The 22476-nt window shown below is 51.1% G+C and overlaps 6 protein-coding genes across 6 annotated transcripts; 4 read left to right on the top strand and 2 right to left on the bottom strand.

Annotated features, from left to right (window-relative positions):
- Positions 1-1879: 1879 nt before the first annotated feature.
- On the top strand, positions 1880-3742 carry CTRU02_213536 (amino acid permease; the record flags this gene model as incomplete). The annotated part of the gene is made up of 5 exons (XM_036730735.1): positions 1880-2045; positions 2108-2178; positions 2236-2363; positions 2414-3452; positions 3506-3742. 5 exons carry the CDS (start codon positions 1880-1882, stop codon positions 3740-3742), a joined length of 1641 nt encoding a protein of 546 aa, XP_036577511.1.
- Positions 3743-4303: 561 nt separating this feature from the next.
- Positions 4304-7609, bottom strand: CTRU02_213535 (nak nak-unclassified protein kinase; the record flags this gene model as incomplete). Its single annotated transcript, XM_036730736.1, has 3 exons — positions 4304-6505; positions 6559-6656; positions 6703-7609. 3 exons carry the CDS (start codon positions 7607-7609, stop codon positions 4304-4306), a joined length of 3207 nt encoding a protein of 1068 aa, XP_036577512.1.
- Positions 7610-8383: 774 nt separating this feature from the next.
- Positions 8384-9820, top strand: CTRU02_213534 (Protein MAK11; the record flags this gene model as incomplete). Its single annotated transcript, XM_036730737.1, has 1 exon — positions 8384-9820. One exon carries the CDS (start codon positions 8384-8386, stop codon positions 9818-9820), a length of 1437 nt encoding a protein of 478 aa, XP_036577513.1.
- Positions 9821-12041: 2221 nt separating this feature from the next.
- On the top strand, positions 12042-13250 carry CTRU02_213533 (insig domain-containing protein; the record flags this gene model as incomplete). Its single annotated transcript, XM_036730738.1, has 2 exons — positions 12042-12818; positions 12870-13250. The coding sequence occupies 2 exons, from the start codon at positions 12042-12044 to the stop codon at positions 13248-13250; spliced, it is 1158 nt and encodes a 385-aa protein (XP_036577514.1).
- A 551-nt stretch (positions 13251-13801) lies between these two features.
- On the bottom strand, positions 13802-14362 carry CTRU02_213532 (uncharacterized protein; the record flags this gene model as incomplete). The annotated part of the gene is made up of 2 exons (XM_036730739.1): positions 13802-13998; positions 14134-14362. The coding sequence occupies 2 exons, from the start codon at positions 14360-14362 to the stop codon at positions 13802-13804; spliced, it is 426 nt and encodes a 141-aa protein (XP_036577515.1).
- Positions 14363-17762: 3400 nt separating this feature from the next.
- CTRU02_213531 (LON peptidase N-terminal domain and RING finger protein 1) lies at positions 17763-19660 on the top strand (the record flags this gene model as incomplete). Its single annotated transcript, XM_036730740.1, has 2 exons — positions 17763-19414; positions 19633-19660. 2 exons carry the CDS (start codon positions 17763-17765, stop codon positions 19658-19660), a joined length of 1680 nt encoding a protein of 559 aa, XP_036577516.1.
- Positions 19661-22476: the final 2816 nt, after the last annotated feature.

Below are 22476 nucleotides of genomic sequence, written 5' to 3'. Positions count from 1 at the left end.
TGAAGCGGGCATGAGGGTGATGCGCCCAGGGTATGCCTGGACCCGTGGAAGAGCCACGGGATGGCAGCAACTTCCCCAAGTGTTAGAGCAGTCTCGTTTCATGAGCGGTAGACACGAGGCACAGGTTAAAGGGCAGTTCCCGGCGAAGTGATCCATTCCTTTTCGTAAAGAGCATCTCGACAAAACTGTTGACTTGGAGCAGCAATGCTTGTCAAGGTATCTTGGAACTAAAATCCTGCTTCGGTTACTTATCAAGCAGATAGGCAATCAACCTCCTGCCAATTTTGGATAGCAGAAGTAAACGCTATCTTTACATGACTAGGTGCAAGAGGGTGTCGCAGGCATGAGCACGCTCACGCGCACGCGCACGCCACAAGAGGCTACGAGCGGCTAGGGGTCGGACACAGTGTCCGCCGCTTGGCTAAGCATTGGGCCAATGGCTGTCACCGACCTAGATCTTGCCAAAGCTTGATTTCTCTCGGCACACAGGGGAGACGAAACTTCAACCAACCATCTCACTTACCTCCGTCTTGCAGTCTAGCCTGAGAACCAAACATGAGAAGCAAGATTATTGTATCCACAGTCAATAGTCAGTCTTCCAGGCTGCTAAACCAATTCCAAATGATTACCAGGCATAAGTCATGCCACTAGGCAGGCCAACTCGAGCCAGAGAATGGTGGTGTGCTAGTTCACCTTCGGGACGCTAATCCCCAGCTTCCGCGAACACCTGTGGTACACTGCGTCGAACAATGTTCTAGAACACATTCTACATGACAATTTAGTGCGTTTATCGTTCTACGATGTGGCGACAATCCCACAGGCGTCAAGCGCACAATCAAGTGAGTGTCTCGCCCCGAATAATGCTCTTTGATCATTTCGGAGCCTCTAACCCTTTCCTTACTAGAGGCAGACTCCGCATGTACAAGTCTTATCACTTCTACCAACCCCTCTCTCCGAAACCAATGGGTAATTAATAGGTTGTCCCAAGAGAGGGGATCTCGCGATCCGTAAAATGTGATGGCGAACCAGAGACCTTGATATTAATAAACGTGCAAACCGTTTTAAGACAGCACTCACATAGAGTTTTGCTTTCTGTCTACCTTCCGCATCGGTCAATGGAGTACATTATACACCTCATGCTGTCGTATCGTAGCGGGGGTATCAAAACATGACTGGCAGACCTGTGGAAGAGATGGCAGGTGAGCGGAGCTGGGTGGGAAACAAACTCCAAAGTAACACCGAGAAACGCCAGCATATCTACAGGGCCCGGACCATCAGGAGCATCTCCAGCGAGTTGACCTTAACCACCCGAATGGCCTGCTCCTACCGTCACCAGATTCAATTATTGGTTGCTTCAGCCCGGGACTTGAGCTAACGTCAGATACCCCGCCTACCCTTGTCAGCAACACGCACGCCGCGCCGGGTGATAATGGGACTACCCCGGCCCGGTTCCCTCTGCTGGAGCTAGAGGTCAAGCCATTTTGGTCTCTAGTTCCGGGGCAGGACTACTGTTATCAGTTTCGAAAGCTTTGTCCACTAGAGTCCGAGCAATCAAACAAGGGTCTAGCCCGCTCAACTACTCTGTCGTGTGGGAGGATGGAAAGAGGCTACTGCAGCGGCGAGGCCGGGGAGCGCAGTCCTGCCCCCGTGGACCTGGAACAGACGACCTGGATTAACAGAAGTGTGAGAAGTCAGTATCCGAGATCGTTCCCCGGTCACTAGACAGATCGAACTCCTGGTCTGACCAATTCTAAAGTATATATCGGGGTGTTCCTCAACACTCCAAAGTTGAGGTGGTGAATCGTCCCCAGTTGTTCCCTCTTTCCAATATCCAACAGCGATACCCAGAAATCCACATCGTTTGGCACGGTTCGCAAAGATGTCCACCCAATCAACAGATGGCGAGAAGCACCAAACGAAAGAACCCGCTGTAGTGGATGTCCAAGATGGATACGAATCCCACGATGTTGAGGTCGGAGTGGTCACCAAGGGCGAGCCCCTTCAACGAAACCTCCACAATCGGCACATGCAGATGATTGCTATCGGTAAGATACATTGGATTATGAACTTCCACTTGATAGTTCTGTGCTAATCTTTATTCTTGTAGGTGGTGCCATCGGTGCAGGTCTTTTTGTTGGCTCTGGAGGAGCGCTTCGAACTGGCGGTCCAGCCGCTTTGGTAAGAGCCCAATGACCTCCTATTGAGTATGATCTAAACCTAACCATAAGACTGCAGGTTATCGGCTACCTGATTGTTGGAATCATGTTGATGTTCACGACCCAAGCACTCGCTGAGATGGCAGTACTTTACCCTGTCAACGGTGCCTTTTATACCTATGTCTGCCGATTCGTCGACCCATCCTGGTCAGTTGCTCTTGTAATCAAACACACACATCTATCTAACCATGTCATAGGGGCTTCGCAATGGGCTGGGAATATGCTATGGCCTGGCTAACTGTTCTTCCCTTCGAGCTCATCGCAGCCAGTATCACGATCAAATTCTGGCGCGATGACATTAACATGGGTGTCTGGGTAACCGTCTTTCTCGTTGTACTCATCGTCATTCAAGTCTTCGGTGTCCGCGGCTATGGAGAGGTCGAGTTCGTTCTCAGCATCATCAAGATCGCCGCTTGCACGGGCTTCATCATTCTCGGCATCGTCATCAACTGTGGTGGCGTTGGTGACAGGGGTTATCTCGGCGTGAAGTACTGGCATGATCCGGGCGCCTTCCAAAATGGCTTCAATGGTTTTGCTAGTGTCTTCGTTGTTGCAGCTTTTGCGTTTGGCGGCACTGAGCTTGTTGGCCTGGCCGCCGCCGAATCAACAGACCCGCGCAAATCCATTCCCATGGCTTCCAAGCAGGTCTTCTGGCGCATCGCATTCTTCTATATTGTCAATCTCCTTATACTCGGCCTCATTGTCCCCGCTAATGACCCCCGTCTCATGGGCTCCTCCGGCGCAAACACCAAGGCGTCCCCCTTCGTCCTTGCCATCCAGGATGCCGGCATCCAGATCCTCCCTTCGATTTTTAACGCTGTCATTACCATCGCTGTCATTTCGGTCGCAAACTCCTGCACATTTGGTTCAACCCGCACAATGCAGGCCATGGCTGAGCGGGGCATGGCGCCTCGCTTCCTTGCCTATGTTGACAAGAAGGGCCGCCCCCTTTGGTGCATCGCGGTCCAGATTGCCTTCGGATTGCTTGCGTTCATTGGCGAGTCCGCAGACAGCAGCACCGTCTTTGGCTGGCTCCTCGCCCTTACTGGTCTGGCTTACCTCTTTGTTTGGGGCTCCATCTGCATGGCGCACATCCGCATGCGTATGGCCTGGAAACTGCAGGGCTACACTCTCGACCAGATCCCCTATAAGGTACCACTTGGCATCTGGGGAAGCGTCATCGGCCTTGCTCTCAACCTTCTCTGTCTTGCGGCCACATTTTATAACGCTCTTTACGTAAGTTACTCTACCGTCAAGTCAAAATGTCGCAGCGCTAACCCGGCCCGTAGCCCTCCCCTGGTGCCAAACCTGACGCTGAGGCATTCTTCAAGGCCTACCTTGCTGCTCCCATTGCCGTCTTCCTCTACCTCCTCTGGAAGGTCATCTCGCGCGACTGGCGTTTGTATGTACCCCTTCACGAGATCGACCTCAACTCTGGTGTCCGCCTCCAGGATCCTAGCGAAGAACCTATGCCCGAGAAGACATGGGCAAACCTCCCGCGCCGGATTGCACGTGCTCTGTTTTAATAAATAATAGGGGGCGAAGGCCATGTTTTGCTCGATATCAATTTGTAATGAGCTTTCTCAGCCGTGGAAAATCGGCGAATCAAAGGTGTAAGAGAGAAAGAGAAGGGTAAAATGACGTGCTGCGAAAGCATCTTAGAAATACCACGGGAAAATTTTCAAGGTCATATTGAGAGATCAGGATGCTCTTTTCTGCCTAGTACGTCCTGCTGTACTGTTAGATTCTTTTTCTCATGAATGACGACGTTTTGCACTTAAAATGCTACAGTTAAATACATAATAGAAGTACGACTGGAAAATACATTTTGGTCTTTGAATAGGCGCATCGTATTGAAACAGTGTTCTACGGCCATTTATACAAGAAAAAGCCCTGCCGCTTCGAGGTACGGCATAAGGGCCATGACCGGCTAGATCTAACCCACCGCAGCGTTGGTCGCACGCAAAATTTGACATTGTTCACGCTTGCTGATCAGTGTATGTATTCAAATCTAACCCAACCTATCCGTCTAAATCAGCTCTGCCGGCGAGGATGGCAAGCTGTTGGTGCGCAAGGTATGCAATGTCTCACCGTGCCGGTCGTGGCTCCCCTGCCTCTGCCGCGAGATCCCGCTCAACCATCTCGATAGAGCCCAGACTAGGGAAACGCTTTGAAAAGTCCTGTAGGTAGTCGTCTTTCTCTTTTGCTGACATCTCCAGTACTGACCGCCCTGACAACCCCACGCCAACCAAATGGTCGGAGGGCATAGTAGGGGGCTGCGACGTTTTTGGTGGCGAGCTTGGTCGGCCACCAGTTGGGAGGCTATTAAGGTGCATTGGCTTACGCGGTGCCACTGGTCTTGGCCCAGGAGTGTTTCGTCCAGTTGGAGGCATTGGCTCACTCGCGGACGCACGTATTTTATGGACCATGACATCTTGCGAACCGGAAGGTGTCACGGATCGGGGTTTGGGACCACCGACCGGCTTGCGAGGGATATCGGGCAGCTGTTTGTCCAAACGATTGCCGGTTGAGGATGCATCGGTGTAGACTCCATAACCCTGAGCAGTACGGGGAACCTGGGCCGCGGATTTCTGACCCTCGTTCAAAAGGGTTTGCACTCTGTTTTGAATGCTGACAGCCCGAGAGACTCCACCAATGCTTTTCGGCAGCGGAGTGGGACCGCCAGAGCTTGATCCTTGGTTTGTAAACCGTTGGCGGTATTCTGCAGCGGCAGCTTCGACACGGCGCTCTTCTTCCTCAAGGCGCAGGCGTTCAAGCTCTCTTCGCATTGCTGGTGTCATATCCTCAGTTTCCTCCAAGCCCTTGCCGTCATCAGTGCGGCCGTCGGTAGCTTCTGAGCCTTCAATCGGAGTTAATGCTGGGCGGTCTGGTTGCTTGAGAGGTGAGGGGGTTCGAGCGGGCACAGGGGCCTGGTTTCCTTCAAACCGTTTGAACGCGTCCCCAAACTTTCCAGCAAAGATATTTTTCGTCCCCGACAAAGAGCTAAGACTTCCCCGTTTGCCATGCTTAGCGCCCCAGTCCTTTTTCTCTGACTTTGACTCTTCCATACTACGCAAGAACTCTACGTTCGACTCAATATGGGCCTCCTCCTCGAATTCTATCGGCGCCGCAGGAGAAGGAACTCTATCAGGGAACTTCGGGGACAAGAGACTAGGGGAAGGCAGAGGCTTCGAAGAACCTTCTTTCTCCCGCAAGAAATCTAAATTGGACTCGAGATGGGTACTGACTGGCCTCGGGCGGCCGTCAATGGATCTTCTTTGGGCGCTTGAATCAAGAAGATCTAGGCTTGGTCGTCCACCTTCCAGTGAAGGACGCGATGATGATGGATGCCGTACGTGAGCCGGCCGGAACTGGTACGATGGAACGCGGGCAATGGACCCCGTGGCCGAATCCTCGGTGCCTGAGCGCGAGCTGGCGTTCGCATCTACCTGACGAGGAAGGCTGGCTGACCGACTATGGTCGGATGTAGGCACTCGCCATATAGGTTTAGGCTCCCGGGCTTGCTGTTCAGGCGCTGGAGAGGTTGTCATCGTACCCGTCGAGACGTACCTCGATGGCGGAACCTGATACTGGGCTTGCGTCTGGGACTGAGATGAAATGGCTTGCAGTTCGGGATTCTTCTGAATGATAGCATGTGCTCTGCTCATCTCAGTTGGCTTCGAAGGAGCCGAAGCAGTCTTTGTTAAGCCAGCAGTGCCTGGTGGCGGCGACTTCACTGTTGGCGGCGTGTAAGAAGATGTACCTGTTGGGGCAGCAGTCCTAGAGCGAATGGGTTCCTGGCTCTCCGGAGTCGGCTGCGCCGCCGTAAAAGCCGCATCGGCGGGATTCTCATTAGGCCTCTGGCCCAGGTTCCTCTGCTGATGCGTTGAGGGCGGGGTGTTCGAGTCGAAGTTGAATTTGGACCCTTGCTCATGCAGGAGAGAAAATTGGTCCAAAGAAGGAAACCGGGAAGAAAAGTCATCCACATCTCCTGCTGGGGCAGCTACAGGAGCAGCTGTTGGAGCGGCTTGCGTATCCAGAGCAGCAAAAGGATCCCCATTAGTCACCCGCATCGGGGACGGACTCGGCTTTGGTGCTTGCTGAGTCTGAGATGGTTGGCTGGTCGCTGGAAGTCTCCCTCTTCTCATGGGAACGATGTCCGGAATGGCCTGTTCTTCTTGCGCAGACGGGGAGAAAACGGCACCAACAACGGGCTTAGATTGAGAATGGTCTGCAGCAGAACGCCGATCTTTACTTTGCAGCTCTGAGTGATGCTTTCCAGAATAGATCTACGCATTTCCTTAGTGAGCCGTACACCTGAAAGCATGCTAGAACAACCCACATCGTGTATAGGAACATCACGGCCCTGCATGGCACAGCCTTCGCGTAGAACCTGATAAATATTCGGTCTAGATTGAGGGCTCTCGCGCAACATAGATGCTAATGCCTGTTAGTTGTCGCTCTCCTTCCGCATGTATGAACGTACCAATGAGCTTCTTCAGCCGGTCAGAGAACACCGGGTAACTTGGGAATCTATAGCTCGCATTGAGAATGGCCAGCTGTCCCTGGTCTTCAAAAGGCGTAGTGTAGTAACACAGTTTGTATAATAGCACACCCAAAGCCCATATGTCCGATTTCTCGTCGATCGGTAGCTTGCGGTAGACGTCGATCATCTCTGGGCTTCTGTATTGCATGGTGGTGTGCTTCTGGACATCCTCGTCCATGAGCCTACATTCGACAACTGTTTGCGGGGCGGGTTTGGGAGGCGCGGCGGATCCAAAATCGCAGAGCTTGAATCTCTTCTGGGAGCCATGGCTGAGAATTAAAACGTTCTCAACCTTTAGATCCCGATGAAGTAGCGGCGGCTTAAGATAATGCATACAAGCAACTCCTTCAGCGATGTCGGTGAAGATGTGGAGGATTTCAGGCTCGGTCAGTCGGTGTTGTAGACGCGTGTTCATAAAGTCGATCAAGCCGCCTCCGTTGCAGAATTCCATGAGAAGGAAGACCTCGTAGCCTCCCCCACGCATTTCAGATGCATGCGAATCGATGTAAGTAACGATTGGTCGATGGCCTTTCAGCCTTTTCATGGTCTCAACCTCGGTTCGCATGCTCCGTAACGCCTCCTTATCGGGAACAGCCACTCTCTTCAGGACAGCCACGTCCGTGTCATCAATGGGCTTGGGAAGCTTCACCAGATAAACATGGGCAAAGCCTCCCTCAGATAGATATTTCTGAATCACCACCCTGTGGTTGCCAACTTGTATCTTGGTTCCAGGAGCGAAAGTGCCCGCAGGAGCTGAGGCCACGGGAGCTGGCATCGCAGCGCCATAGGTGGCAGGATGAGCAGCTCGCGGGGCCGCTGCGGGCATGTGGTGGCCGTATGATGCCATATTTTTATAGAAGGCTCGGAGATGTCGTGGTCGACTGAACGTGGAGGTATCGCCGCCCGATGCAGTGAGACTGGAGAGGTGGGAAGTCAGCGGGCGGTCGAGGGAGGACGGTGAGAAGGTAGGCGACAGTGTGAATAAGGATTATTAGGGAAGGGACCGTGGCATTGACGAGCTTTTTCGACTCGATCAAGGCACACCTATGCCATTCTTGGGTTTCGATGGCGGTTGTTGGCGTCTTTGATGAGTTGATTCCAGGTTGCCATCAAGCTGGACCTGAACTTGGACATGCAAGACAGTATGGAGTACGGGTAGGCAGTACGTAGTGCATAGGTACGGAGCGTCCATCAGCCGCTATTAGTGGTGGAGCGCTGGCATAAGGCCTTGGGGAGCTAACCAAGACCCTGGCACACCCTGTTCACAGTTCCATGTTTCGCAATGCACTTAGTCGGGGAAGTGTCGGGTAATTGTCATGCACCACAGTTTCTGTCAGTGGCTGGGCCGCAGCTGCCACGAAGGTGTCACCAGATGGCAGCACCTGAATCTCATCTCATCCTGAAAACGGGCAACAGAGATCCAGATTTCGTTGGTGGGGGTAGATCACTGATGGTTCTTATCGATATCAGATAACGATAAGACTTTCTTATCCAGCCAAATTTTTTTTCTCTCGGGCCTCGAGCCTCTGTCCGGGCTGCAGCGTCGCACCTTTTTTAAGCTGATCTGTAGCAACACCAAAACCTACGCAATTCTAAATAGACGACAACGAAGACGATAAATATGGTCAAACGAAAGAGAGTCGAGATTGCGAACGCCACTCCTGCCAAGGGTGCAACGCCCGTAAAGAAGGCTAAGCCGACCAGCAATAGCTCAGCTTCGAAACAAACATCATCAGGTCTCCCGGCGGAGGAGTTGACGATCCAGATTGTCGCAGGCTCCTATGACCGGGTTCTTCATGGCATTACCGCTACGATCAAGCCAGAGGGCACCGTTGATTTCGCCGACACATTCTTGTTCACCGCGCATACCTCAGCGATACGTGCCGTCGCCCTGTCTCCTTTCTCAGCTCCTGTCCCTGGACAGGGCCAGAAAGTGCTGTTGGCATCTGGAAGCACCGATGAGCGAATCAACTTGTACAACTTGTCAGCGCATCCCCCAAACAGGAAGAACCAGGAGCTTCTTTCATCCGTCGCTCCCCGACCGATCCTCGAAAACCCCAAAAACCGCGAGTTGGGAACATTATTGCACCACTCGTCAAGCATCACCAAGCTGGTTTTCCCCTCGCGGTCTAAACTACTTTCTTCGAGTGAAGATTCTACGATCGCCGTTACGAGGACAAGAGACTGGTCTGTCCTGTCGACAATTAAGGCACCGATAGCCAAGCCCCAAGGCAGGCCTAGTGGTGATACTGCCCCCTTTGGCGGGACACCGTCGGGTGTCAACGACTTTGCCATCCACCCCAGTATGAAGTTGATGATCAGTGTCAGCAAAGGCGAGCGGTGCATGCGATTGTGGAATCTGGTCACTGGCAAGAAGGCGGGTGTTCTCAATTTCAGCCGAGAGATGCTGCAAGAAGCGGGAGAGGGGAAACATTCAAGTGGCGAGGGCCGTAAGGTAGTTTGGGGCAAGACCGAAGACGAGGATGAGTTTGCCGTTGGCTTCGACCGAGATATTGTGGTGTTTGGCATGGACAGTGTTCCTAAGTGCCGTGTTATGCCTGACACCCGAACCAAAATCCACGATTTCTCTTATGTTGCTATCGAGGGCGAGACGGAAGCCAGTATGCTAGCGGTTTCAACAGAGGATGGACGAGTCTTATTCTTCTCTACAAAAACGGATGACCTCAACAAGCCGGAGAAAGACAAGTCGCTGTCTACAGCCAAGTTGATTGCTCAGCTTGGCGGGAAGGAAGCAGGGGTCTCCGGCCGTATCAAGACCATGGCCATTCTGCAAGCTAACCAAGCTCTGTTTGTTATCGGAGGCAGCAGCGATGGAAAAGTGCGGTTATGGAAGGTCGACACGAAGGAGTTGGGAACCAGCAACGGTAACAGCAAGGCAACAACAGGCGGCAAGCTACTGGGAACCTACGATACACAAAACCGCATCACCTGTTTGGCGGCATTTGCAATGATACCCCGGCCGGAGGGAGTGGAGGAGAGCGAAGACGAGCTTGAAGAGGATTCTGAAGGCGATTCTGAGGATGAAGAGGAAGAGTAATTTCATGCGACTGTGCAATATCACCGACAATAAGATATCCGTTTAATCAAAATATATACATGCGCAGAAATCGTGAACATCGGAGTTTCGCAAGGCGTGAAGTTCAGACGGCGGGGAAAAGATTGACTCCGAATGGCCGCCCATCAGCGCCATGCAGAGGTTTGGCTCGTGCAGAGTCCCGCTGATCGGCATCGGCGTGTCTCGTATCAGTCTGCAGATTGCATGCCAATCCTAAGCTCTGTCTTTGGCGCACGAGCGTTTATGGTTGGAACACTCCAAAACTGCAATTTAGAAAAAGTCATAGTTGGGCCAGGTCCGGACTCATCAGAGACAAGCAATGTACGCAGATGCAGGTTGGCGAGACATGGTCGCAAAACAACGACGCAGCCGGGCGCCTGAGGTTGAGATGAATAGTTGGGTGCGCTTTGGCGATGCCAGACCTGTGTACGAATATGTCCATTCGGTGCGAATCTGATGTGAAGCACTTTCTACTGGCATGCATTCTTTGTCTCTATGCCGTTGGACGACGAAGCACGGCAAGACAATGCAAGCCGGCGAAAACTATGTAGGGCTACCCGTTCCCCCCTTCATGTTTGCTTACGTTACCTGAGTATGAGAGCCTCGTGCGAACGCTTTTACCAATCTTGGTATATCTCATCTACTGGTACCAGGGCCCTATACTTGGTTAATGGCTGGATACGCGGACAACTCGGATACGGGCAAACAGGCTGGACGACCTGCGCCCCAAATCCCCTTGCCTGAGACCCAGAGTAAAGCAGCTTGGAGGCAAGGCACACGACTCGACTTCCCCTGTTCACCCTTCGATCGTGAGGGACGCACTGTGGCAGTCACAGGGCACTCAACCTCTCGAGGGTGTTGTTCAAAGGAACAAGAGGGACCGGGCTAGCAAAGTGTGGGGTAGCGGCGAATCAGCAGGCCAAGAATGTCATTTCAGGACCCAATCTGGCGTCCACCAGTCATGTGGCCCCACTGGACTTTATCCTATTGCATGCAGCCGTGCCTTGGCGCCAGTCCCCTAGCTCCAACTCATTCAACAGTAGAGGAGGCAAGTGCCAGCAGCCAAGGGGAATCCTTGCCTATTCGGTCCATGTCTCAGCAGAAAAAAAAGGAAAGCAAAAAAGAGGGCAGGAGTACCCCATTGCGATGAGGTGCCATTTGGTAGGCAAAGTGGGAGAGCTGCAGGGTAGGTACCTTAAGGTGGAACGTGAACATGCTATGCGGGTTAAATCAAGTGTGCAACCTCCAGACATGTGAATTATTCCTTCAGATCCCTCCTCACAGAGTATTCCCGTCCCTATTTCTGCTGCATACGATTTTTGAAGTCCGACCTCCCGCCCGCCGCTCCAAGCCACACAGCGCAGAGACCACACCACCACCACGCCGAAATTCCCCTCTCTCGTGTGTTGCTCGCGTCTGTTTTACTGGTCTGTCTCATTTTCCCAACCGAGCAACGCGCCAGAGGTGACTACAACTTGTACCAATGCTGCTACGGAATACGGAAGCCAATACCGGTACCACATAACTTCTGCGAACTGACCTCTAAGAGATCATGCCGTTGCAGTCGCCTCTCTCTTTCCTCCCGTCGCCCTAGCATAAACCCACTTGTCGTCAGCAAGCTCCCTTGCGGAAAGCCTCACCTAGTCGCTTCTTTGCAGTGGCACGTTCTTTCTTCCTCTTCTCCATTCGCATACACTTACGCATCCAATCCCGCCCGTTCGGTTCACGGCATCTGTGGTCGGCGAGCAAAGGTTGTCTTCTATCAGCTCCTCCAAGTTGACAGTCGGGGTCCTAACAAATTCTCGTTGCTGGATGCTGCAGTCTTACACACCTTTAGCATACTCCATCCAACCCTTTCGATTCTCCTTCGTTCGTCTCATCCTTTGTCACCGTACCTCTGACCCCGGTTTGAGAGTGAATCGTGTCCTAGCCCACGTGAGACGAGACACTTTACCTCTCGTCTGAACGTCTCGGTGACGATCACCAATCCTTTCGACCTTGGACTGCGGGGTTCAGTTTTGTTGTACTAGGCGACGTCCGGCTCAATCATCTCAAAAGTGTACCTGTTTGTTTTTTTGACGTGAGCATATAATACTTCCTCGCATTTGCCTGGTGAACTTATTCCTAACTATCTCATCGCAGAGCATTCCTATCGTCATCCAAACGCCCGATCCCTAGCTATCACCAATATCGATCGAACACTATGTCTGACGACGGCCCCCCTCTCTTGCGACCCATCCCCCGCCGCCCTTTCGACTTCAATTACATGAGCCCTACTCCCCCAGATGAAGACTCATCCTCCCCTAGTCCGAACCCTGATATCGATCTTTCCAGATTATATAATGGACAGACTGCATCCTCGGACGCAGGTTCACTGCCCCGCGCCCAATCCATAATGAACTTGACGGCTTCCACACTCTTCGGAATCTACTCTCCGACAGCGTACGGAAGGGACCGTGACGGCAACGAAAGGGATGAACCGGATACGCCTTGGGGTACTGGGTCGCAGACTCCCATTAAACGCCCCAGTGTAGACGATTCGACGTTCGAGCTCATGAAGGACCGCTCGACCCTGTTACGCCGGCGGACCTCCCAGCGCGGTCCGAAGCCGCAGCCGCCATCAACTGCAGCCTCTACTCTGTTTACTCTCTCTAGAATAACCCTTCTCTTCATAATTGGCATGGGATATGGCGTCATGGTCACACGATTACAGAACGAGCACAGGTTTTCGTCATTCCAGGTTGAGAGCATAATTACACCAAGCTATGACTGGCAATATCTGTCACTATGGGGCTTGTCGGGTGTTGTTCTCGGTGGCCTTCTACCTTGGTTCGATCGAGTGTGGGAGGATGCGTTTGGTAAGGAAGAGGATCTCCCAGAAGAAAGGGATAGCTCATCGCCGGAAGATGTAAGCCCTGTAAAGGACTGGGCCCTGGTTGTGCGCAGCATAGGTGCTTTTGTTGGCATTGTCTTTGCTATTGTGAGTTTTCCCAGCAATAAGTTATGTGACACAGAAGCTGACAATGAATAGCGGAAACTCCCTTGGGCGTCCACCCTTCAAGTATCCCTTACATTGGCTCTTGTTAACCCTTTCCTGTGGTATCTTATTGACCGATCAAAACCTGGTTTCTTGCTCTCAATGGCCGTTGGTGTTGCTGGATCGGCAGTGCTTCTTGGCATTAATCCTGACGTGATGCCAACCCCATCCTCTCTCACTTATCGGAACGAATCGGACAGAGCGTATTCGGAGCCAAGTACGCTCGGTGGCCTGGCTCGGCAGGAGACCATTGAGACGGGTATATGGATGCTTAGCGTTTTATTTTGCAGTTGTGTCTGTTTTGGAAACATTGGCAGACGGCTGGCTATCAACAAGTCGGCCACCGCACGTGGCCGCTGGGCCGGCATTAGATAAAATTGTACTGTGGATCAGTTTGTTTTGGCTATGTACGGGAGTGTAGCTTGTGGGATCGCTTGAGTGAACAGAGGGCCTCGAAACAGCGATAACGGGGCGCATCCGGTGCAATTCATGACTGTTTGACTCTACGCACTGGCTCTTATAATGTTTGGACGGAAGGGGAACCAAAGTGCAGAGACTATCTTCGCTACAAAGAAACCGGCTTTAGCGACCTCTTCTACCCGCAGGTATGTAAATAGCCGGTTTCTGGCGGTTTGGACACAAAATATCATGTGTTTTAGGTGTTTCCTACCTTGAGCGACAAGCGATAGTACAAACATGCAGGAACTCCCATCGATTAGGCATCACTCGGTGACAAGACGCAGGTTGAATTGATAATCCCCCTCTTTTAATAATATCAGTTTCTTAGCCTATAGTTCATTCTGTTTGTCTTTTATTCTCAAGCTGTCTCTTTCTTTTTTTGCTTTCCGCTTTTTCCGTCTCGATATCGTCATGGGTATTGCTTTTTATTTAATTTTACCGACCTCCCATATGTCGAGTTTTGCAGACTACCTGGTCTGAGCGATGGCATCGACAACGGCTTGGGCTTTGCTGGTGACCTCGTTCCCATAGTCCACTTGAGGGAGGCCCATCATGGTTAGGAATCGCGGGCTGCTGATCATCTCGTTGATGGTAATGGCTCGTCCGCATACGTCGGAAAAGCACTCGGCGGCAGCCGCAGGGCCGGTGGTTCGACCTAGGGTCCCCTTGTCAGCAAAATAAAAGTATGCAATTATTGATTACACGATCCTGGCTTGGCTCGCATGCGGCGACGGCGCGCACGCGGTCAGTCGGTGTGGGGGTTGGATGCATAGCTGCATGCGCTCAGGGCTATTCTAACCAGATTGCTGACGGATCTGCTCCGGATATCGCACGGGCTCGCCGTCCCGAATGTGATCGAGCTCGGTCATGATATACCGGGACCGATTGACAAAGTCCCAAATGTGGTAGAGACCCCGGTGGGGATTTTCAGGCTTCCAAGCAGGGTGGGCCTCAATGGCTTTAATAAGATCAGAGAGCCGTTCAGTAATGGTAGCCCGGACTTCGGGAGAGGGAAGGGCTGGAGACATTTTGGAGACCGGAATCGGTGGGTGAAACTGGAAAGGAGGTAAATATTGTACAGCCTGATGTGTTGTGATGGTACTGTTGAACGACATAGGCAGCGTTCTCGAATATGTAGACTGAGTCGTGGGAAACAAAGTGTCGAGAGGTTGACAATAGAGAATGGGACGAAAAGAAAAGAAAGCTAGAAGCTTAGCTTAGTCAAATTGGCAGTCACAAGGCAAGTTTCCTAATCTGTGAGCTGTCGGTGAGGGTAAGCAAGGGTTTGGAACGCGTTGCCGCGAGTTGTGGCATGTTTCCATCCCACAGGCTCGGCTGGACAACAAGCCACCGCCTTCATTTACGAATTTTAGGTTGCGTTTACAGAGGGGAAGCAAGTGGAGTAGAGATGACGGGATTGGGCTGAATGGAGGGGTTCGAAGGGGTTGATGGGGTCTTGACGGCTGATCCAGAAGCGAAGATCTGGCCTAGATTTGGCAGCTATATTAAGTTACGAAATCAGCATGACGAAACATCGAGAATGGTTACACAGAGATGGCAATCGGATCGATAACAGCTACAGCGCCGTACATCCCCACTGTTCCCCGATCTTGAATGATGGGATTCTTATCATTGGGAATGGAACCAGAGTTGTGATATCCGTTGAGTGCAGCAATATGATTGTGTGACCACAGTAGTGGGACTAAGCAAAGCTTCTTCACAAGAGCTCGCCTCATAGCTCTCTTTTGGGCTTAGGTGTTGATGCAGCCACGCTACGGGGCGTAGGCTAAATCCTCCCGAATAGATCTTTTTTTCGAGGGAGCATCGCCGACAAGGCTTAGCAACAGAAACAATTTACCAGCTTTGTGGTGGAGGGCGACAGATCGTAGCAGCCGTTACTTTGAACCCTCTGTACCCAGCAATGGAAGTATGACTAGCTTACTTACGAAGTTGATTGCCAACTTGATAAATGTATATGGCCTCATGCCTGCCTGCTACCACGGCCAAAGTTGGACAAAAACTGAAATCGAGTTGCGTCTAACCGTGTGTTTAGCCCGAAAAGGCCAGTTTCAGTCACCACTCATTATTCCATGGGGTTTGAAAGTATTTCGAGCTAAAATGATTACTGACCCCCCTGTCCGGAACAGCGATCAACCGTGGCCGAGGCCAGCGACTGGGACTAGGGTCCATTAGGACATAGCGGAGTTATGACCGAAGTTGGCCATAACAGACTTGTTGCAGGCATTGGAGATCCGAAACACAAACTATCGAACATAGTAGTTAAAAGGTTGGCCTGCACTTGTTGTGGTCGTGCCCTATGGCATAAGGGAAGAAAAAAAGAGTGAAAAAGAATGTGTGCCTGCCGCTTCGTGTTGGCGGGGGCAGGTAGTGCTGTAATGACGCACTGGATCTGGAAAACGAGTTGCATCTGAGTGGGCGCAGTAGCGAACGAGACGCTGGAAATGCAAGACCCTGGACATGTGTATGCTGTCTTGGGTGTGTACATTCGCTAGCGTCGATTGCTGGCCTTGAGTGAGTTGGGCAGGATCGCTAAACTCAGTTATAATCACTTGCGAGAGTCATATTCATCCGAGTCAACTCAAAGGGAAACGCAGTTTTTGTGTGGGAATACGGATAACAGGTCATGGCTCAATGCGCTGTCGCAGGTTCCTTCCTAAAAAGAGAATCGTCCGTCCAATATCGTGTACACTTTAAGTCACGGTACTTGTCGGCATGGATGGAGCGTGTTGATGGCCATGTTTGCTGATGGCAGGGTCCTGGGGCTCGCTCCCAGCGAGATCTCCTTGCGGCCAGACGAACTTGGGAGACAATCGCGGTGTTCCGCCGGTTCGCAAGTCGCCTGTAAAAAACAATGACAGTGGGCTAACGGATAACTATTCCTTGCATATGGACTATTTCCGCAACAGAATTAAACCGAATCAGTTGCTGCACAATACCGCCTGCACCAGATCCTCGGCCGAGATACCGGACTAGCACTTCGGAGACAGGAGGGTCTTTGGATGTCACGTGGCCTTGAGACATCATTTCCTCGCTGACCTAAGCTGCCCTCACTTCGTCCTCCAAGTCTACTGCCAGAAACATGGGGAATGGCACTGGTTGTTCAATTGCGTCATGTCGCTGAGGGGCATGAACAAGGACAGGAACCCGTCATAAGAGACAATTGACAAGCCGAGAAGCCAGATGCAACACACAACGCACAAAGAATAGCTACGGTAAGTCGACAAGTACAAGCATACAAACTTCAGTGTTTTGCTTTCTGGATAAGAATACAACGATTTCAGATACTGAATGCTGAAAGATAGAGCCCTGGTACGCTGATCGTGATGGGCACATAGTACATAGTGGTGGAAAGGCAAATACCAGCAGTTGAATCCGACCGCCGTTGAAAGGCAATGTAAGGGATCCCCTTGTCGCCCTAGCCCACTTCACCGTACCTCTAGTCAAGTAAGCCTACCAAACCCAAAGTCTGTCCCTCCACCAAGCCCGTAAGTGTCGTCACAGCTAGCCTGGGATTTGCCCACTGACAACAGCCCGCTAAACCCTTATTTGCCTAGGCGCAAGGGGCCTGTCGAGGGCACTTGGAAAACCCGCCCATGCGTCGCCTGCCGGAAAATGTACCGGTACTTGACGTTACCTTTGAATATCGACATGGGCCACCAGGCCTGGCACCATTGTCCGAGGGCGGCTCTCTTCTCATCTTTCTCTCTTTCCTACGCGCGCTCTCTGGGTCTTCTATTCATCAGTCTGTCTATTGGCCTTTCATTGGCCTCTCTGGCTGCTGGTCCCTGTTCGCAGTCCCCTGGCCGCCTCCTCAATTTCATTGACCTCATTGCACGGCCACACCATCCCAGAAACGCCCCTCCAAGTCCACCCAGGCGCCCAGCGGATTGGTAGCAGGACGTTAAATGTATGACGCCTATCTACGATTCTCCCCCATCGTTACTTCGCGCTCCAAAGTACTCTTCCTATGCATCTGGCTCCTACCTGGTACATGCATGCTGCCACTCCTCTAGCTTCTAGCTCCGGCCCTCGGTCAACTAGCTTCGCCGGCGTTCCTTTACCTGGCCGCTTTTGAACTTGTTCAGGCGCATCATGAGATCCGCTCCATTTTGGAACCACTGCAGCTCTGATGATACCGCATATATGACCCTAGGTTACTACCCCCCCGTCACTTTTTTATTGCCGAACCACTCATACGTTCAAGTGGCTGCTAGAAAACACCTCTTTTCATTTGCTTTTGATACCTAGCGATAACACGCCTAGAAATCCTAAGACGCTCCGACAATAACGTTTCAGAAGAGAGGAGGAGTACGGACTATACGAAGAGACTGTAAAGCCTAGCGAGCCATCATCAGATACCCCCGAAAACGCCTTGCTGTGCCAGCGCCGTGCTGGAGGAGACGCTTCATGTCCTCCGACCAGCCGCGGGTCGTCGAGAGCAGACCATCGGCCTTGACGTCTAACCCGGTACAAGAAGCCGAGGACGAGAAGGACCATGGCACCATCGAACGTCCCCTACTGGCTGATCAAGTCCGGGATGTCATCCGCTTAATCCAATGTCGAAAATGCTCACGCCCGCTCCGAGAGCCCGTCACACTTCCCTGCGGCCGGAGCCTTTGCAGAGAATGCCTGCCCGAAACACATGCACGAGAAAATATATCTTACCCTGCTACGCCAGGTAGACTACAAGGTTTCGAGTGCCCATATAAAGAATGCGGTCGTAACCATGCGGTGGGCGACTGTGCTGTCGACGTAATCCTTACTAAGGCCGTCAACAACTTCAAGGCTGAGATCGAAAAGGCAAAAGTAATGAACACAGGTGCCGAAATATCCACACATGTGGTGATCAGGTTTCCTGATGCTGTCAAGAGCGATACGGGTGTAGATGATGAAACGACATCAAGGGTCGTCAAAGGAGGCCCACTTGCTGCTGTTTACGCGCTTGCGGAAACAGGTGAACTGGATTACAACTCCAACGTCACCTTCGCAGAGGTCTCATCGCTTGGAGACGAGGCAGCGGCCCTTGACACCAGAGTTTTTTCCAAAGTCAAAGAGTCTGTCAGAACGGAAATGGATTGCCAGGTCTGTTACGCCTTGTTCTACGATCCATTGACAACGGTCTGCGGCCACACTTTCTGTCGCTCTTGTCTTCACCGGGTCCTGGATCACTCATCATACTGTCCGATCTGCCGAAGGGGGCTGTCAGTTAGTCCCTTGCTCTACCGAGAGTCATGTCCCTCGAACGAGCATCTGAAGACTATTATCCACACATTTTGGGCCGACGCTGTTCTCACGAGAGGCGATGCTTTGGCTGCTGAGGCACTGAATCGACATCGCGAATTCGATATTCCGATATTTGTTTGCACTTTGTCGTTTCCTATGATGCCAACATTCCTCCACGTCTTCGAGCCGCGGTATCGACTTATGATTCGGCGGGCACTAGAAGGCGACCGAACTTTTGGCATGGTTCTTCCACAACGGCCCCGGACCGCCAGCGACACACATTTCATGGAGCATGGAACACTGTTACGGATTGTTAACGCCGAATACTTCGCAGATGGTCGAAGTCTTATCGAGACAACCGGAATCTCCCGTTTCAAAATCACGAGGCACGGCATCTTGGATGGATATCTGGTAGGGAAAATTGAAAGAATCGACGACATTTCCATCGCGGAGGAGGAAGAGCTAGAGGCAACTGAAACCCAACAAGCTCTTGAAAGATATGAGAGCGCCGCTACTCATCAGAGCGAGGAATCTACAGCCACGAGACCAACCATGACTACTTTGGAAGATCTGTCGAGCATGCCGACCAGCGAGCTGTTGGCGTTTGGTGTTTCCTTTGTCGAGAGGATGCGACAACAAAGTGTACCTTGGCTGGCACAACGAATGTTGGCAATATATGGAGAATGCCCAAACGACCCTGCCCTCTTTCCTTGGTGGTTTGCCAGTATTTTGCCAGCTAAAGAGTATGAAAAGTACAAACTGCTTGGCACAACAAGCGTTAGAGAGAGACTGAAGATATGCTGCGGCTGGGTTCTGGAATGGGAATCAAGTAGGTGGTAAGTGTGCTAAACCCCCAAACCAAAGTGTCATTTGTTATCAGTACCCCTTTCTATGATTGATCTCATTGTCAAATTTTCACTTCTGTTTGGACTCACCTCTGTGGTGAGACTGAACGGGAAAAGTTCACTGCTCCCGTTTGCTTGTTATCAGACAATGAAACAGACGGGCTAAGTTGCAGAATTTCTCAGGGGTACCCTTATTGACGGCCGGTCAGGTCTCTCTCGGACTGCAGGATCCTCTGATGCTGGGGACTAGCCCAGTGGCAGGCACTGCAGGTCCTACACGAGTGGCCTCGGCATTGCGATGTTGGCCGATCCCAAAGTAGTCACGGAGACTCTTAAGCGCCTTTGTGCCGTCTCTCTTGAAAAGGATAACGCATTGGTGGATGAGCACGGTTCCGCATGTGCATGGTGGTACTTGGCATGTGCTAGGATCATATTGCAGCATTACATTATACCAACAGATACCAAGTTTGGGCTCTGTAAGTATGCTGATCAGTTGTGTCTAATGGAAAATTGACGAACAACCTTGGTATTCACCCCGTGACTTTGTACGCCCATGTGTTGAGACTCTCCCAAGGCCCATTTTCTGTGACAACAGGCACCTTGAGGGGCCATTCGTAGGCACTATCTTATAGCGAGCTGGCTTAACCACAATGTTCTACAAGAGGTACCAAAGTTTTACAGTTATGGAGCGTGAGAGAAATGTTGCCATGCTTTTAGGATCTCAAGCGCTAGAATACCCTCTGCATGAGTTACCAAAGGAGTCCGGAAAGAAGATGCCTCCCACGTACGCAAGGGGATTGATGCCTGCCTCTCTACGCGCCTGCCTTAGCACTCGTCTCCTGAGGATCCCTTCTCAATGAACACTGAGTTTACTTAGCTCATCTGGAGTTTCCTTTCATCTTCCGGGCTCCTGGCTGAACAGGATATGACCTGTACCTACCGCCATCTGAACAGGTAATTTGGATAGCTCCTTACTTGAATTCATGTGGGCCCTACCCTTCATAATCTAAAACCTGTGGTCCCCCATCCAAGCACACCAATACTTGCCATCACACCTACAACAACTTTGACTGCTCACGGCAGCATACGATACACCGTATAAGTCAATCTTCTGAGCAAGCAAGCATGGCGTCCAAGCGCAAACGCAGTCATGCCAAATCCAAGACCGTAAAATCTCGCAAGATTCTTTCTGGGAATCTTACATCTAAATCGAATACCAATTCCCATGCCTCGCACTCGACGTTGCGGAACAATGGGGACGAGAGCTACATTCAACGGATACCTACTGAGGTATATACCTTCTCCACAAGTCTAGCTGATGGAGTTTCCTAACGTTGTGGATAGGTCCGTCTAATTGTTTATGCTGCAGTTGTAACACAAGATGCCCCTGTCAGGCCGGTCCAAGTAGAACACAGGTCAAACAAGTTCTATACGCCACAACCTGCAGTACACAACTTCACGAGTCTGCTTTTGACTTGCCGGCTTTTCTACAATGAGATCCTCGCTCATCCATACTTCTATACAGTAAGCTATCTAAAGTTAGACTGGAACATAATCTGACATGTTCGCAGAGAAATACATTTATATTCAAAAACATTGAGACCTCGAGCACCTTTCTGGCAGCCTTGGTGCCGGCGCGTCGTTCATATATACGCCAAGTCGATATTCAGATCGCTCCTTTCGAGTTATGGGCGGCCAAAAAGTTCATATGCTCGACTGCATACTTGCTTTCTCATTGCACCTCCCTGAGGCAAGTAAGAATGATTTTCACCGCTTGCCGTTTGTATACCGACCTGCCCTTCTGGTTCGACGACCTCCGACAAGAATGCATGAATACCAAAAACGGCCCTTTCAAAAGTTTCGCCCTGCTAAGAAATATTCAACACTTTGAGGTGTTGGTAGAGTGTGGCAGTTGTGGTGAGATCAAGCTCGTGGGCTTGGGTACACCATCAGGTGCCGAGTTTTCCGAGACGCATGATTACTTTCGATGGGACGAAGAATTGATGAGAATTGTTCAACTCTTGAGCACCTCCTTGGAAAATTTAACCCGAAATTGCTACACGAAAGACGATACATATGCACCAGTAACTGGGTCACAATTGCAAGATGCTCTCCGCGCTTCTGGCATTGATGTTTATAGAGAAGACAGAATCAGGCGGAACAGTCAAGGAGGCTTCATCTCATGCAGAACTCGAGGACGGTTGCACAGGTTAAAGGAGGTTTCGATGAATGGGGTCATTCCCGAGGCTCCAATGAACCTCAAGTACCTGGAAGTCGATGAGTACAACGATAATGGCCGTATATAAAGGGTAGAGGGAGGGTTGTGATGAGCAGGAAAAGGAGCTTCTGCCATACTTGTGGAAAATATGATATAGGACTGCCCATGAACAAATCGTATATGAACTATAGAAAGAATACTACCATCAAAGCATATGTACCAACTGAACCTGACTACTGGCTTTGTCTGTTACTTCTGAAAGTTACTGTGCATTGAGGTAATATTTAACAAAAGCAAATTTGATAACGACCTCTGCGCATGGATATGTAATAGGTCAAGGAGCCAACGTCAAGAGAGCAAGGGGCAGTCCACAACGCTTCCTCATCATAGCAAGCATGCATTTCTCTCCTGCAACTATCGACGACCTTTGTTAGTGAAATAGCAAATTCCAAGACTTGAGAGCCTGGTCCCACCGTTGGATTCTCGTCGATAAAGCTGCCATGTCCTACAAAGTAATGAGATTACGAACAGTTGCAGGCAATATTAGATGACAAGTATCTCACTCAAGGCAAATATGAGAATGATCCTCTTATGCAAGTGGCTATTCAATTGCAGTCCGTCACCATAAAGATCGAGAGGACACTTGAGAGATAAATAAGATTTATCAACGTCGCTGGGCGGGTGTGGACGGTCAAAGTAAGGCAGTCTCTTTATAAACTTGAAGTAGGTTAAATACTGATATCAATGACAGTCTACGAGGTAATTTCTATGATATGGTGGGGATCCTGCCGAGGCGAGAGCATGCCTCCTTGTAACAGCCATAATAATACACTAA

The sequence above is a fragment of the Colletotrichum truncatum genome (genome assembly GCF_014235925.2).
Source record: "Colletotrichum truncatum strain CMES1059 chromosome Unknown Contig_0010, whole genome shotgun sequence".
Lineage (NCBI taxonomy): Eukaryota > Fungi > Ascomycota > Sordariomycetes > Glomerellales > Glomerellaceae > Colletotrichum > Colletotrichum truncatum.
The sequence above is the reverse complement of the archived record's forward strand: the minus strand, read 5'-3'. Positions and strand labels throughout refer to the sequence as shown.